At 63.2% G+C, this 16,279-nt stretch overlaps 2 protein-coding genes across 7 annotated transcripts; both read right to left on the reverse strand.

The window, feature by feature from the left end:
- Positions 1-60: 60 nt before the first annotated feature.
- LOC138814077 (myotonin-protein kinase) lies at positions 61-8,482 on the reverse strand. 5 transcript variants are annotated; one of them, XM_070002917.1, is made up of 15 exons: positions 8,138-8,482; positions 6,244-6,335; positions 5,947-6,030; positions 5,762-5,857; positions 5,367-5,515; positions 5,044-5,137; positions 4,735-4,941; positions 4,408-4,656; positions 3,888-3,973; positions 2,490-2,616; positions 1,917-2,086; positions 1,735-1,832; positions 1,539-1,585; positions 1,191-1,276; positions 61-906 (listed from the first exon to the last, which is right to left on the reverse strand). In XM_070002917.1, exons 1-15 carry the CDS (start codon positions 8,295-8,297, stop codon positions 747-749), a joined length of 1,905 nt encoding a protein of 634 aa, XP_069859018.1. In that variant the 5' UTR covers positions 8,298-8,482; the 3' UTR covers positions 61-746. The 5 variants fall into 5 exon arrangements, with proteins under 5 accessions (XP_069859018.1, XP_069859027.1, XP_069859004.1 ...); XM_070002926.1 differs by having other exon boundaries at positions 1,191-1,280; XM_070002903.1 differs by having other exon boundaries at positions 4,393-4,656.
- Positions 8,483-9,550: 1,068 nt separating this feature from the next.
- Positions 9,551-15,752, reverse strand: LOC138814095 (dystrophia myotonica WD repeat-containing protein). 2 transcript variants are annotated; one of them, XM_070002952.1, is made up of 5 exons: positions 15,236-15,752; positions 14,050-14,232; positions 10,866-12,143; positions 10,320-10,394; positions 9,551-10,051 (listed from the first exon to the last, which is right to left on the reverse strand). In XM_070002952.1, the coding sequence occupies exons 1-5, from the start codon at positions 15,671-15,673 to the stop codon at positions 10,004-10,006; spliced, it is 2,022 nt and encodes a 673-aa protein (XP_069859053.1). In that variant the 5' UTR covers positions 15,674-15,752; the 3' UTR covers positions 9,551-10,003. The 2 variants fall into 2 exon arrangements, with proteins under 2 accessions (XP_069859053.1, XP_069859061.1); XM_070002960.1 differs by lacking the exon at positions 10,320-10,394.
- Between the last annotated feature and the right edge of the window lie 527 nt (positions 15,753-16,279).

The following is a 16,279-nucleotide window of genomic DNA, read 5'->3' on the forward strand; positions in this document are numbered from 1 at the left end:
ACTGGGCAGCTTCCTCCCCCCCCCCCACGTTTTCAGAGCGAACTCAAAAGAATCCCGAGCTTCGGGCAGGGAAGAGGGGTCTTTTATTCGCCGGGCAGGGGGTGGGGTTCTAGGTGGGGGACAGATAATAAATACCGAGGAATGTCGAGTCTCAGTGCCTCCAAAACGTGGATTTGGTGCTGGGGTCCTGGAGCCTGTCAGCCAGTCGGAGGACAAGGTCAACAGATACCCCAGCCACCGAGGCGGGCGGAGCCAACTGCGGCTCCCAGAGCAGCGCACGTGAGAAGGAAGGGGAGGGGGAGGAACGCCGGAATCCTCGAAAAAGCTGGGCTAGTCAAAGCAAAGGCTCCCGGCAGGGCTGGCAGAGGTCGTGCCGAACGTTTGCCCCAGGGAACAAGGATTCGTAACGCCAGTTTTGCCAGCCGCTGGCGGGTGGGTGCGGGGAGGGTGAAAATCGGATGGCCGAACCCTGGCCTGCTGCCTTCGTAGGGCCGCATCCACGTCAGGGATCAGCGAAGAAGTGGGCGACGCCCCCGCCCCCCGCAGCGGCTGAGGCATTCCTGGCCATAGCCCCGCCCCAGGAGCCCGGTTCTCCTCCCACGGCCACGGCTCCTCCCTCCCCGGCCGCCAGGGGGCGGGCACGGATCACAGGATCGGAGCTGGGCCAAGACCCAGACGGGCTGCTGTGTGGACGCTTCGGGGCTGTGCATTGGCCCAAATGGGGGGGGGGGCGCTTGTCTGGGGCTCTAGGGTTCAGGGGGCGAAGGAGGCTCCCGGGGGAAGCCAGATGGGGGCGAGAAGGCTGGTGCGGGCCACCAACCCAGTGCGGCCCAGGGCGGCGGCACAAGCCACAGCAGCGGCGAGCAGGAGCAGGCCACGCGCCTCCGGTAGGCCAGGCCTAGGGACCTGCGGGAGGGGGGGAGGGGAGAAGGGCGGGATCAGCACTCGCCAGGCCCGGGCCCCTTAGATGGCTCTGCTCTGGACCTGCCCCGCCTCCCACCGCGAGCAGCTCCGTTTGGTCTGCTTGCGATCCTGCCGGAGCTCGTCATTGGCTGCGACCTAGAGCCCCGTTCTGATTGGCTGCCCCAGCCTCCTCCCTCCCTGTGGTGGGCGGAGCCAGAATTGAAGCACAGCTAAGCGGCGGTGGCGCGGGGTGGGCTGCGCGCATGGGGGGGGGGCGTGGGACGTACCCGGGCAGGGAACAGCAGGTGGCGGCGGTGCAGGGGGCCCGGCCCCACCAGCGGGCACTGGCCCAGAGCCACGGCCGGGGGGCCATCTAGCTGGAGAGAGAAGGGACAGGTGACCCGATCGGAGCCCAGCCCGGCCGCCCGCAGCGGTGGACAAGAGGCAGAGAAGGGGTGGAGGGCGGGGAGGGAATCTCGGGGGATCGCTCAGAGGGATTTAGTGCGAGGTCTGCACCAGGGCAGAACTGGCAAACATGGTGGTGCACCGTGAAAGACGTCTGCCTTCTGGAATCTTAAAGAAGAAGGATGGGGAGAGGGAAGGGAGGAGCAGGCAAGGGAAGGCAGGGGTCTTACATGGGAAGGTGGATCCGTGGCCCGGGGACTGGGGACCCCCGTGACAGCTGGAAGGAGAAGAGAGAGGCGTATGGCGCGTGGAGGGCGGGCAGGGCGGTGGCGCGGTGTGCCCCAGCCTGGGCCCCCTCCCCCGGGGGCCCACACTCAGCCTGCGCCCCCTCCTCCGCCCCAAGCCCTCGGGGAAGGCGGGACTCGCCTGTGGCTCCCTGGGCCTGTAGCAGCTCCATCCGCTCCTGCAATTGCCGCACGCGCGCCTCCAGCTCCCGGTTCCGAGCCTCAGCCTCCTGCAATTGACTGGGGAAAAGATCGGGAGGGTGAGGCCCGCGGGCGACCCGCTGGGGGCTGCCAGCAGGCGCCGGGCCCGTGCCCTGACCCAACCTGGCGAAGTTCTGGTTGGCCGTTCGGATGGCCTCCAGCTCGCGGCTCAGGCTCTGCCGCGTGAGCACCTCCTTCTCCAGGGCCTCCTGGAGCTCTCGCAGTGTCAGTGTCACCTCGCTCTCGGACTCGGCCACAGCCGCAGGGGCAGCCACAGACAGGGCCGCTTCAGCCTGGGGGTGGGGGAGACAGAGCTCAGGCTGTAGCACTGGAGTTGTGCACCCTCTGGGTTCCGGCCGTGGGGCTCATGGGAACCCGTGATCTATTCCTAAAACTCAGCCCAACCACTGCCCTTCCCCCTCGAGACTCCTCCAGCTCTGGCTAAGTGCTCAGGACCAGGCGTGCTCCTGCAGAAGGTGCATGGTTTGTTTCTTGCTGTCTGCAGCCTCCCCTCCTCCCCCTGGCCGGCCTTGGAGGAAATGTTCTGTGGATTTTAAGAAACCAGTGCTACAGTGGCCTCTTCTGATTTCTCACAGGGACCCTCTGCCTTGTGCCAGGGCCCGGGGTGGGGGCCTTGGTGCTGCCCACTAGCATCCCCAGGGAAACCTTACCACTCGGCTCCCATCTGCTACTCACCATTTCCTGGGGTGGGGACACTGCAGGGGGCAGGGTGGGCTCCTCGCTAGGCATTCGCACCTGTGGCTCAGGCAACTGCTGGGCCTCCTCCAGTTCCATGGGTATGGAGTCTGGGATCTCATTATCTCTTGGGAGAGGGGAAGGAGTGGCTGCCAATGGGGTCTCCCTAGCCTGGACACAGGAGCAGTGCCCCAAGCAAGTCCCCATGCTTCACCAAGTTAAGGAAAACAATTGCCAAGTCCAGCTCTATATAGAGAAAGGAGGCCTTGTCCCTCCCATTACCCCAGGCCCAGGGGTGGCGGGGGAGGTTGCCTTTTCGGATCCTTCAGATACCTGGTTCTTGGGTATGTCCATTTCCTCAACAACCTCTTTCTTTAGGGCCTCAGAATAGGCAGGAGACCCAGCAAGGGTGATCTCACCCAGCTCTAAGGACCCCCCCCCCCCCGAGATGTGGATCACTCTTGAGAGCAGCCTCTAGATACCAAGTCACCCTCACACTTCCCACCTGCCTTCACTGGGGGTCTGCCAACCCATCAGTCCCTCCTGGGAGACTTTGTCTCAGGACCGGTTCTGAGATGACCTGGCCTGAAGGGAGGAGGTACCTGGCTGCTGGCACCAGCAGTAGCTCAGGAAGACAGGAGCTGCGCCTGCCCTGTGTGAGCCAGGAGCCAGGGCCGCTGCTGGAGGTGCCCAGGAGTCCTTATTTTGCTTCAACCCATTCTTTTTCTTGATGGTAGTGGGGCTTGAACTAAGTGCCCTGGGCATCTAGACAGATGTTCTACCCTTGAACCACATCTCCAACCTTGATGCCTGTTTTCTAATTTACTTGGAGAAGCATGGTCATATTTGTAAGGCAGATGATCTTAAAAGGCTTTACTGTTACACAAGTGACTGGATGAGGTTTATGTTCTGTTAAAATTCCTTACAGCCTGGGCACAGGTGGCTCACACCATAATCCTAGCTAATCAGGAGGCTAAGATGTGAGGATCTCCATTCAAATCCAGCCTGGACAGGAAAGTCTGTGAGACTCTCATCTCCACTGACCCTTCAAAAAGCTGAAAGTGGAGTTGTGGCTCAAAGTGACAGAGTGCTACCCTTGAGCAAAAAGAAAAAGCTCAAGGACAGCACCCAAGTCCCCAAGTTCAAGCTCCAGGACCAACATACACACACACACACACACACACAAATTCATTACAAAATTCAAATCTAAGATGCAGAATGCCATGACACTATAAATAGACAGTGACTGGAAGGCTCAGACAAGGCTCTCGTGTTTTACAACGAGTCTACTGATGGGATCCTAAGCCTTCTGGGTCCTAAGACTGATCATGCAAACTAACTGCACCCTGGTGGCCCTCCCAGAGCCTCTGTTCCCTCCAGCCCTATGGGTGCACTTACCTGAGGGCCATGCACGAGTAGGAGTAGCCCACAAAAGGCAGGTGGACACCCAGTGGCATGCCTTCCTGCATGTCTGACAGCGTCTCCTTCATAAGAGAGGCACAGGTGTGACCAGTGTTGGTCTGGGCCGGGCCCTCACCCTTTCCCATCATGTCTCATGTCCCTCCCAAGCCTAGCCCAACACAAGGTTTATCTAAAAATGGCCTCTGCTAGGCTGTAATTTCTCTCTTCTGTAGGTGTGGCAGGGCAGGGCAGGGACAGGTGAGCCCAGGACAGCATAAGGGAGAGAGAAGGGGCTCTCTCAACTTAGCCAGCCCCCTCCCCAGGAAAGCCTTCAGTGCTATACTCTGCCCCACCAGCCTTTGTCACAGTGAGGCCTCCTTAACAGGGGACCCGGATGCTAGGTCCAGGTCTCCAGTGGGGCCTCAACAGGCTCACTAGAATAAGAATGATCCAAGAAGAGAAAAGTGGCTCCCCCAGAGTGGGTGGGGCTGTAGGTACGTACCCCTCCCCCGCTCACCATGGCAGTGAGCCCATCCTCCACCACATCGAAGTTGCACGTGTCTGTGGCACCCTCAAAGTCCGGTGTGAAGGGCGGCACGCTGTCGCCAAGCCCCTCCCAATCCAGGCCAAGGAAGAAAGGATGCTTGCGGAAGTCATCCGCTCCACCCCGGCCTAGCCGGACCTCAGCGGGGCACAGCAGCCCCTGGATGAGGTCTCGGGCCTCCTCGGGGACGCCTGTGTCAGCCAGCGGCAGAGACAGGTGCTCCTGCACGGAGGGAGGAGGTGGTGAGGGCCTGGCCATCCCGTGCAGGAGCACCGAGGACGCTTGGACACAGGCGCTCACCTTGTAGTGGACGATCTTGCCATAGGTCTCTGCCGTGGAATCGGCATAGAAGGGCGTCTGCCCATAGAACATTTCATAGGCAAACACACCCAGTGCCCACCAGTCACATTCAGGCCCATAGCTGCCAGTCCCCGGCGCGCCTCCCACGGCTTGCAGGATCTCGGGGGACAGGTAGTCTGGAGTGCCCACGGCGACCAGCGACCTCACCTGCATGCGCAGGACCCGGACGCTCAGCCCCTCCCCGGGTTCCACCGACTCCTCAAGGGGGGGCAGGGCTGCCTCCTGGGCGCCCACCCCCTCACTGCTCACCGTTCCATCCGCCCGCAGCTTGAGACAGGAGCCGAAGTCAGCCAGTCGAATGTGGCCACAGCGGTCCAGTAAGATGTTGTCGGGTTTTATGTCCCTGGGGGGAGAGAGGAGGGAGGAGAGGAGGCCGGTCCCGAAGGGCAGAGCCGCTCAGCCCGCCCCGACCAGGGGTCCCGCTACTCTAGATCTCGCCCAGGCACGAGCCCCAGCCAATAGGATCCCTCTAACCAACCTCCCAGGTAGGTCCCGCCCCTCTGGCCACGCCCCTTTCGCTCAGCCACGCCCAGCAGCGCACGCAGCCGCCTGTGCCTGTCGGTGCCGCCCACCTGTGCACATAGCCCAGCCGGTGCACCGAGTCTATGGCCATGACGATCTCCGCAAGGTAGAAGCGCGCCATCTCGGCTGGGATCCGCTCCCCAAACTTGCTCAGCAGCGTTAGCAGGTCCCCACCCACGTAGTACTCCATGACCAGGTACTGGGAGGGGGGTCCTGGGGTCAGCAGCCCTGCCCAGGCGCCACGATCGCTTTTCCCAAGATGTCACTCCCCTCTCACCCCATCCCCGACATTCGGGAAATAAAAGACCCCAGAGGAGAGATCCCAGGTTCTCCTGCGGCAGAGGCCTCCCCGAGAGCTACCTCGGCCAGGCAAGAGCAGGAAAAGAGCGGTGGGGGTCAGCTGGGGCCTGGGAGACCGGCCCTTCCAGGTCGCGGTGACCCTCACCAGGTAGTTCTCGTCCTGGAAGGCGAAGTGCAGCTGTGTGATCCAGCGCCGGTCCCCGTTCACCAACACATCCCGCTCTTCCCGGAAGCATGACACCTGCGCCGGCAACCCGGAGAGCCGAGGGGCTGAGCCGGGAGGGGGCGCACGTCCCAGCCCCCCCAGGCCGGCCCGGCCCCGGCCCTCACCTCGCCCCTCTTCAGCATGTCCCATTTATTCATGATCTTCATGGCATACACCTGACCCGTCTGCCTCATCTTCACCACCGCTACCTGAAAGGCCAAAGCAGGGTGGCAACAGCGGAGGCGTAGGGGAAACCACAACAGCCGCGCATTGGGGCCCGGCCCCGCCCCCGGCCTCAGCCCCGCCCCCGTTCCCACCCAATCCCAGGTTCCCGCTCATTCATCAATTTCTACGGCTCGGCCCGGCTCCCACGCCCCGCCCACCCCAAGTCAAGTCCGGGCTGCAGGCGCCCCGGGACTCACCTCGCTGAACGCCCCGCGCCCGATCACCTTCAGAATCTCAAAGTCATCCCTCTGCAGCCGGACCTCCTTAAGCCTCGCCGCAATGGGCTCCGCTGAGGGTGGCCGGGGAGGAGGGCGAGTGAGAACCCGGCAGCGGACAGCCCACCCCTGTCTCCCCCCTTCTCCACACACTTCCTGGGCTCCGGGACTCTGCCCCCAAGGGCTCTCCCACATACACAGCACGTGAAGTTCTGGGAATCGCACCCCGCCCTCTGGCGGAGCAACCCTTTTGAGGGTCACTCTGGGCTAGGAGGACGCAGGATGGCAAGGATAACAAATGCCTGCGGAGCGGGCGGTGCTGAAGAACAGAGGGAGACGGCCCTGAGCCCCAGCCCCCAGCGAGAGCCGCAGAGCTCTCAGTGTTTTGTGCTGTGGCCCAGAACCACACTGTGGTCCTATGGTGTCACAGGCTGGGGGACGGGGAAGAGGGCCAGCCCAGGGGCCAGCCAAGGATGCACGCCCGGAGCGTTTGTAGAGGGTGTGGCCTCAGTCTCCTGAGGGAGGCAGGAGGGTGTTTTGCAGCTGGCAATCACAGTTCAGGTCTGAGGTCCTACTGCTAGCTGGGGTGATGCTGGACACTGGGGGAGCAGGGGAGAGAGGCTTTGCCTCCCGGAGTGGAAGAAGCCTGGACCTGGGAGACAGCATGGAGGAGGGATGGGTATGAACGGGAAAAGAGGGTTCTAGTGGGCTCTGGAGGGGAGAGGGGTTCAGGGAGACTGGGAGGCCAACGAAGAACTACCCAGGGCCAAGGATGGGGGAGGGAGGAGAGAGCCAAGACACCCAGCCCTTTTAAGGCAGCAGGAGCCCGGGCCCCCTCCCCCGCCCCAAGGCCTAGCAGGGGAGGGGCCCCAGGATGCAGCCCAGGCCACAAAAGGACTGCTCCTGGCAGGACAGGCAGACCCACGCTCCCACCCCAGGTCTCAGTTTACCCTGCCAGCCCAGGCCCATCTGCAAAAAGGGGGGGAGGGAGGCCTGGGAGAGTCACTGAGGCCCAGTGAGCCTGGCCTGTGGCCTCTACTTTCCCATCTTTAAAATGGGAGAGGATGGGGTCTGGATCAGAAAAGAGACAAGAGGGAACGGGGAAAGTTGGGGACCAGACACAGTGCCCAATGAAGACAGACAGGGACATACAGGCCAAGAGCCAAGAGGCTCTTGAGGGACAAGCAGAGAGCGCCAGGGTGCCAGAGTCACAAACTAGAGTGGGCAGGGGCTGGGCGCGGGCAGGCCGGGCATGAGGCTGGCTTTGAGGCAGCCAGTGCCAAAGGCCTGGAAAGACCTCTGGGCCAAGGGGCTTTGTAGGACAGCTGGGGCTGGAGAACTGGGAGGGAGCGGCTGATGTTGGGGGAGGGGAAGTGGCAAGGACCCTGCAGGGTGGACACACCCAGACCCCAAGCGGCGGAGGGCACAGAGGGTGCTGGGTGGCGCCTGTGTGCCGGGCTGCTTCCCCCCTCCCAGGGCCTCAGTGACTCACCGGCCCTCCCTGGACACCTGTCAGGCTCTGGAGAGGCTGGCGCCCACACCTGCCTGCCAGCCACGCCCCTGGCAGCTGCCCGTGCTGCCCCTCCCGCTTCCGCACACCCTGGGAAGCTAGGGTAGGGGGCTTAGAGCCCATGCGAGGGGAGAGTCTGAAGATTAAGGGCAGGCTGTGCCCAGCCTAGGCAGCCATGGCTGAGTCATGGTCCCCTTGGCCTCTCCTGTTGACCTTCTTGTCCCATTACTGATGACAGGCTCCCACTTTGCCCCAGCACCCAGGTCCCCCCCATAGGGAAACCTGTGGGCATCCATCCTGCCCCCCCCCAGTTTCCGGGTCCTGCCCCTGCCCCTGCCCAGGCAGCCCATGCGGAAGGACACTTACCCCACCGCAGGAAGTCCACCACGTACTTGTCCTGGGCCAGCTCTGAGGCGCCCAGCTCCTGGTGGACGCCCAGGAGAAGGTCGAGCAGGGGCTCCAGCCCCAGGAAGCCGGGGTCCAGCACCAGCTGTTGGAGCCGCTTCAGCCGCACTTCGGCTGACATGTCGGCCAGGCTGCACCATGGCCCCTTCCCCGGCCGGGGCTCGGGGTCCTCCGGTCACAGGGCCTGGCAGCCCGCGTCCACGTCCCGGAACCCAGGCCACATGTCTGCCTGTCCCTAGCTGTTCCTGGGGCCTCTCTGGCCACTTCTCTCAGTGGCTGAGGCCTCCTCCTCTTCTCCCCACCCCTTGGTCCGGCCCCCCTCCTGCCTCTCAGCTTTAACTCCTCACAAGCCAGTCCCCCCCCCAACTACTCCCTCCTTCCAGGGCTCCCCAGAACTCTTTAGTACCAGAGAGCCCAGAGAATCTCAACTCTCACACCAGCAGTTCCCCTCGCCCCCCAAAAAAGGAAGATGCAGTGCTGGGAGCCATAGGTGTGAGAGCAGAGGCTTTCGGCTGCCCGCGCGGTGACCTAGGGACTACCCACCCACCCACGGCCGGCCACTGGGGGAAGGGGCTGCGCCTGGGCAGGGGACGGAGGCCAGGGCCGCTTCTCTGTGACTCAGCACCCATCCACTTTGGGGCAGTTCCGTTTACCCAGGGCCCCTGACTTTACACTCACTTTTTCTTTGGCAGGAGGTGGGAAGGGAGCGGTGGGGGCTGGGACCCGGTCTGGGCTGGGGATTGGGAGGGGGTCATGTTCAGGAACCAAGGCCAGGGGTGACCTGCTGGCCAAAGTTTGGGCCACAGGCCGGTGCTTGAGCCAGGCCCTCCCCAACAAAAAGGAGACCCTAAAATAGCTCCTTGGCCACAGGCCGGGCAGCACATTCCTGCCCAGACTGGGATTAGAAAGGAACACTGCAGGGGTGGTGGAGGGGAGGGGAAGGGAAGGCAGGGGGAAGACTCCACAGGCCCAGGCTGGGGCACCAGGAGACAAAGACCTGTCACAGAGGTGGCTCGGAGGGACTCCAGGGCTCCCCTGGGAGCCGCCTGGAGGGGCCCCTGGGATCACAGACTTGGGACAGCTGGGGAACTTCACACAACTTTCTAAACAAGGCCTGCTGAGGGCCCTGAGAGGGGGGTCCTGGCTGCCCCTGGGGGCGGATCCTCACTGGGGGGTGGGAATCTCTCAAAGGACCCAGCTCACTGCCACTGGTGCCCAGCGCCCTGTGCCTCACCTTCCCCTTTCGGCCTGGCCTGGCCCCATGCTGGGGGAGGCCCCCATGCTGGGGGAGGCGGCTGGGCCAAGGCTTCCTTTGGTCCTAGGCCAGCAGCCCAAGGCACCAACACTTCCTCCCCCCAAAGGGAGCAGAGCCGCTGTGCAAACAGGGAACTTTAGTATAAATAAGAGTCCTGGGGGACAAGGAGGGCCCGGGGGAGGGGGAACCCCCCAGATTTAACACTCTTCAGAAGCACAGACAACAGCATGGGGAGGGGGCAGCCCTCTGCTGCGGGGCTGGGGCTCCGGTGGGCGAGGACTCTCCAGCGAGGGTCCTGTCGCATGCTGGGGACAGGGCTGGGGACAACACTGACATTTCAGACCAGGGAGGTCATTGCACTTGGCAGTGGGTGGGGACGAGGAAGAGGCCACACAGGCCACTCTCCCCACACTGGGCCCGCCTGGGGGACCCCACGGGTGTGCAGGGCCGGGGCTTGGAGCAGTCCTTCGCTCATGGTTAGTCTTGTTAATACGTTGATCCGTGAGGCCAGCGGGGAGGGTCACGGCTAGGAGGATGGGGGTATGGGGTGGGGACCCCCGGCATCCACAGCTTCACACCACAGTGCCACTTGGGGAGTTGCCTGGCTGGGAGGAGATCCCCTGGGGAGGATGAGAGGCAGATATGGGCAGGGTTAGGCCCCACTGGCTTCTGCGGGGGGGCCCAGAGTCGTGCAGGCTGTGCTGGGCCCGGCCCTGCCCTTCAGCTAGTGCCCTAGCACACGGCAGCTCCCTCACTGTCCTCGGGGGGTCGTGGGCCGAGGATGGGGACGGGGAGGGTGGAGAGAAGATGGGGCACTGGGGCCCCCTCCTGCCTTGGCGGGGGCAGTCCTGAGACGCTGGATGGGAGAGAACTTGGGGACGGTCCTACCTCTACCACTGACTCGCTGGGTGACCTGGGCCAACTTCCTTCCCCTGCCTGGGCCTCGGCCTCCTGGTCTGTGAACTAGGGAGACAGAGGGAGGTCTCAGTCATACTCCCCAAACCCCACCACACCTGCCTCCAAGGCTCTGTGACTGTTCTGAGTTCTAGGATCCCAGGGCTCCCCAAACCAAGGCTTCCATGGGCCCCTGGGGCTCGCCTGAAAAGCGCCCTGTCCTAAGAGGTGAGCAGTCAGGGGGTGACTGCTGAGGCACAGGACTTGAGGGATAGCCTTGGACCCAGCAGCCTCCCACCCTCGCTTTCCACAGGGGATTCAGACCTCACAGTCCAAGAGCCACAGCACCAGGCTCCACTTCATCCCTGGTAGCCTAAGAACCCCGATTTCTCCCCCCGCATAAAGAGAGTGACAAGTGTTGAGAACAGAGCCCACGGGTGCGGGGGGGGGGGGGGGGGGGTGCTGTCCTGCCCTCTCTGTACTGAGTGGGGCCGGCCAGCCCCACGGGCCAGGGCGCGTGCGCGAGGGGCGGGGACTCACCGCCCTGCCGGGCCGGGCCCAGGTGCAGATGAGGCCCTCCTGGCAGGCGGTGATGATGCAGTCCTCCAGGAACAGCAGGACCGTGAGCCGCTCCTGGGCGATCTTCTTGCACACCAGTGGCTCGAGCAGCGGCACCTCGTGGATGCGAGGGCAGAGCGCAGTGCCCAGGACCTTGGCAGGATCCAGGCGGCTGCGGGGGGCCGGGCCACTGGGCTTGTCGCCGCCACCGCCACCCGAGCCACCGCGGCTGATGTTGCCCAGGCTGTGGTAGCGCTTGTGCTCCTTGTCGGCGCCGCCGCGCTCCCGCCGCTCCTGCAGCGTGAGGGTGGCGAAGCGGCCGATGCTGAACGGTGCCCCGGCTTCCGCCGTGGCCGCCGCCGCCCCTGGGGCCCCGGCCTTGCCTCCGCCGCCGCCCGCAGGGTGCGGCAGGCTGTTGGAGCGGGACAGGGAGCGGGGCAGAGGGCCTGGGCCTGGCGGCGTGGCACCCGGTGTGCCCGGGAGGGTGCGGGCCCGCGCCAGGGGTGGGTGCGGGGACAGCACGTCTTCCGTGAGGTCCCACAGGCAGAACTGCGTGTCCTGGCCGGCCGAGCCGAAGCGGTAGGTGACCGAGCCAGCCCTGGGCAGCGGGGACAAGGGCGCCCCGCTGCCACCACCACCGCCAGGCCCGGCCTCGGGATCCTCATCATCATCCTCGCCACTCCGGTCCCCCGTGTCTCCGTTGTCGCCGTCCCTGCTGGCCGATGCCGGCTCCTCGGCCCGCGTGGTGTAGGGGTCAAAGGCCACGGCGTTGACCCACGACTTGTGACCGTGGCCCCGAGCCACCACGCGGCCCTCGGTGAAGGACCACACGGTGACCAGGTCGTCCTCGCCTCCCGTCACCACGTAGCGGCCGTCGGGGCTCCAGCACACGCACAGCAGGCCCCCAAAGTAGCTCTTCATGAGTCCCCGCAGCAGCATGGAGTCGAAGTGGAAGACGCGCAGGCAGCCGTCCTGGCTGACACAGGCCAGGTGGCGGCCGTCGGGGGAGAAGGCGAACTCGTTGAGGGGCCCCTCCCCCACCGCCCACTTGGCCAGCGGGTTGCGGGGCGCCTTGCTCTTGGCCGCGTAGACGGCGAAGCCCTCGCCCTGCTTCAGCAGGCTGTACTGGGGCGGCGCCGAGGCGCAGGGGTGGCTCACGTTGTACAGGTACAGGTGGCCGCTGGCGTGAGAAGCCAGGAACAGGTTCTCTGACTCCGGCAGCCACTTCAGATAGGTCACTTTGGTCTTGTCAATCAGGCGCTGAGGGGGAGACGCAGGGCGTGGGCAAAGGCGATGCTCCCTGTCCCCCCCACCCCCTACCCCCCAAGACCCTAAGCCCCAGCCCCAGCCCGCCAAGCAGAGGAAGAGGGGCAGCCTGGGAGGTGGCCGCAGGGAGCTCCAGGGGGCCTCAGTGGCCGTCTTCGGTAGAGGAACAGTCTAGCCTGCGGGAGGCCTGCCCTGCGCCTATCTAACCCTGACTCCATCTTCGCTAGATCAGGCTGAACGTGAGATGCGTATTCACACCACATCCACATGGGCTGCGAGGCAGGCCCATGTGCCGCGCAGGTGCAGAGCGGTGCACAGCCTTGAAGAAGCTCCCAGGAGCACAGGCGAACGGCACCCAATCTGCCAGCGGCCAGGTCCAAACCTTCCAGGCATCTTGGCTCCTCCTTTCTCACAGTTCACAACCAACCCAACAATTCCTGTGGGCCCGCCCAGCGTCCATGGACAAATAAGGTGGGGGGGGGGGCGGAGCCCTGGCCCACCTGCCAGTCCTCAACGCCTGTGATCTGGCCCAGGACTGTCACCCAGACCATCAGAGATGCTGTTCAACACAAGTCAGCCCCCAGCACGGCCCTGCCCCACTCTGCAACTGCAACCCAGCTTTGCTCAACTTCTAGGCAGCCAGCGATGGGCCAACCATTTCCAGGGGTCCAGAGTGACACCCCACACGCTGGGCGCTGAGAAAACTGGCAGTCCTGCACCATTTCCACCTGGCTCAGAGTCTGTTCCTCGGGATTCCGTGTCCCTCCAGGTGGACGCCACAGGCACCTCCTTGCCAGGACTCACCTACCTCCACTGTCCTCTCTTCCTTTCCTGCATTGCTGCTCCCAGCCTGTGGAGTGTCCTGCTTCAGTGCAACCTGCCTAGCTGCTCCCTCTAGTCCAACATCCCTCCCCAGGGGCCTTCTGCCTCCTCAGGTCCTCATTCCAATGTCACCTCCTGACCCTATGTCACATCACTGGGCGGCCATTCATTCCTCCTGCCCTCTCATGCTGTGGTTTCCTCAAGCCCTGGGCACTTGCTGGTCGAGACACTGGGCCTCCCTGTCTGTCTCCACAGCCTGCCTGACCGTGAGGCAAGGACAGGCCCTTCTGTCCCTCAGCTGGCCAAGAAGTGCCTGGAACCATGCCTGGATCAATCACTATTTTGTGAATGAAGAAGCTAATGAATTTTTAATCCATTCACTGTCCCCTCGCTCCCTTCAGCCACTGGCTCACTGAGAACGCTTAAGGAACACTTCCTCTGGGTCAGAGACAAGAAGACAGGCCCAAGAGCAGTCCCTGCCCAGGAGCAGGTCGTGGGCTGGCACCTCCCTGGGAACCAAGCTGGTCCACACCAAGCGCTCTCCCTGGATGATCTCACAACGGTCCCATTTTGTGGAAGGGGGAAACGGAGGCCCAGGAAACAATCACCTTCCCAAAGCACATGATGCAGCAGGAACTGGAATCCGAAAACCATTAAACATGAATGGCAAGAGCATTAAGAGCCCTGAACAGCTCCCAGACTCAGGTCTTCCAACCTGAAAAATGGACACTACGATTTCTCTCTTCTGACAGTTTGAAAACAGGGCCTCTCATTCCCTAACGCTCTACCCTTTCAACCACATCTCCACTTTGGGCACTTTAATGGATAACTGGAGATAAGACTTTCACAAGCTTTTCTGCCTGGGCTGGCTTTGAACTGTGATCCTCAGATCTCGGCCTCCTGAGGATGATAAGCCTGAGCCAGCCTCACCACAACAATGTCTAAACCATCATCTGACAAAACCTTAAGTAGTACAGTGTTCAGTGAGCACAGGGTTAGACCAGCAGAGTCTGGGTGTGGGGAGCACGGCTAGCACCCCTCTTCCCAGAGAGCTGTGTGGGAGGAAGCCTGCAATCACCTCCTCATTGAAGAGCTTGCTGGTGTCCTTCTTGATGAGGTCCAGGTACTGCACCTGGCCAGCCGAGAAGCCCACCAGCAGGGAGATGGTCTCCGTGGCAGCAGTGAACTGGTTGAAGTCATGGCAGGTAGGCTGGGTGCCCTTGTAGATCCGCTTGTCGATGGGCTTGTTGAGGTCAATGGACTTGTGGGGGGGGGAGAAGAGGTATATGGGTTTAGACCACTGAGAGGAAGGAAAAGGGAGTTGAGGTTGGGGAAAACCACTAACAGGAAGTAGGGTTCAATCCCAGAGGGAAGTGGGTAGATGGAGAGGGAGGGAGGGGCAACCACAGACAGGAAGGGGACTCAAATCACAGACAAGCTGGGGAAAAACCTAGACCACAAGCACAGCTCTTGCCCCCCCCCCCCATTTACAGTGTGCCTCTCCAAAGCTGGCCTCTCCCCCAGGATTTAGGGATACCCTTGCCCACAGCACCACGATGGGGTTCCCAAGCTTCCATTCTTTTCCAGGCCTCCCAGAGTCCATAACCTCAGCAACTTTCCTGGGACTTAACCTCGGGATCACCTAAGCCTGACGGACTCTGAGGCCCAGCATCCCTTCAAACCTGAGGACCTCAGTCACAATTAAGAGACCCACCAACCCTCACGGTCTCCATCTCAGCGTCTCCATCACTGCATCCCACCCCTCTGGACCTACGTCCCTTCAGAGATAAATGCCCCTGGAGGGAAGACTTCCCAGCGTAGGGCGCCTCCATCACCTCCATCACCCTGTCAGCCTAGAGACCCTCATTACCTCCACACCTCAGTTTTCTCTAGGACTGCATTCACTGTTTCCTCTAAGACCCCATCATTTCCAGCATCTCCTTGAACTCCTGGGCTTCAGGAGCTTCATCGTCCCCGGCTACACACACAAACACCTCCATTCTAGGTTCTCCTCCATCTCCTCAGTGCCTGTGTCACCCCAGGATTCCTCGTTGGCCTCCCAGATCGTCTGCAGACACTCCCACCCCAGCCCCAACGCAGAGGAACCCCCCCCCCATCACCTTCTGGAATCCTGCAAGACTACGCCCTAGGATGCTCATCACAGCTAGGGTGTTTCCTCTAGACCCCAAGATTTGGGGGGGAACCACCCCCCACACACACGTAACTCAGCTACCCAGACCCCCACGATGCGGGGCCTCACTCACCCGCTGGCTCCCGCGGCGGCAGCAGCCCGGGTAGAAATAGAGCTCGCGGCCCAAGTTGAAGCAGACGCGGTCCCCGCCGGCGCCCAGCCCCGCGGGCGTGGCGGGCGGCTCCCCGGGCCCGTCGGGCTCCCCGAGGCGCACCAGGCTGAGGCGCACGGCGGGCAGCGCGGGCCCAGGCCCCGGGCCTGCGGGCGGCGGGGAAGACGCGGGGCCGGCGGCGGCGCCGGGGCCCGAGGCGGAGGCCGGGCCGGGCGGGGGCTGCGGGGGCTGCGGCGGCGCCGGGGGCTGCGCGGAAGCGGGCCCCGGCCTGCGGGCGGCGCCGTCGCCGGGGAGCAGCTTGTAGAAGCCCTCCCGGGTGCGGAACTGCGACTTGATCTCCGCGCAGTCCCCCATGGTGGCGCCGGGGCCCGAGCCGCCCTCCGCGCCGCCCGCCGCCATCTTGGGCGCCCCCCGGGCCCCGCCGCTGTCGGACCTCCGCCCGCAGCCGGGCCCCCAGCCGGAAGCCGCAGGCCCCGAGCCGGAAGACGTAGGGTCGTCACCTTGGAGACGCTTCTTCGATTGGCACCTGAATGAAGAGGCGGGACCAACCCCGTTGGTCGCTCGGGTAACGGTTCTGGGTGTGGGCGTGGCTAATGGGTGGGTGTGACCTCCGTGCCTGTGACAGACTTGTGGTTGGCTACAGGGCGTGGCCTGCGAGGAGGAGGCGTGGCCAAGAGGAAAGCTCGGGTCCCTAACAACGTTGCCCTGGGAACCGTTTGCCTAGCAACGGAGGGACCCTCTGGAGAAGGGCTGGTCCCACCGCTTTCCCATGATGTCACAACTGGTCCTAGGTGATGACTCTGTTCTTACACTATCTACAATGCACCCCCTGACCTCCACTGCTCCCCACTGAGTTCCCAAATGACCACAGAGCTCCAACTTTTTTTTTTTTGATGGTGGTGCTACTAGGGTTTGAACACAGGCATTCACCATGCTGGACCAGTGCTATGCCTCCCCTCCTCTCCCCTAGGCCTTTTGTCTTTTCCTTTGAGAGAAGGTCTTGCC

Source organism: Dipodomys merriami, unplaced genomic scaffold, assembly GCF_024711535.1.
Source record: "Dipodomys merriami isolate MVZ:Mamm:240054 unplaced genomic scaffold, mDipMer1.0.p SCAF_106, whole genome shotgun sequence".
NCBI classification, from domain to species: domain Eukaryota; kingdom Metazoa; phylum Chordata; class Mammalia; order Rodentia; family Heteromyidae; genus Dipodomys; species Dipodomys merriami.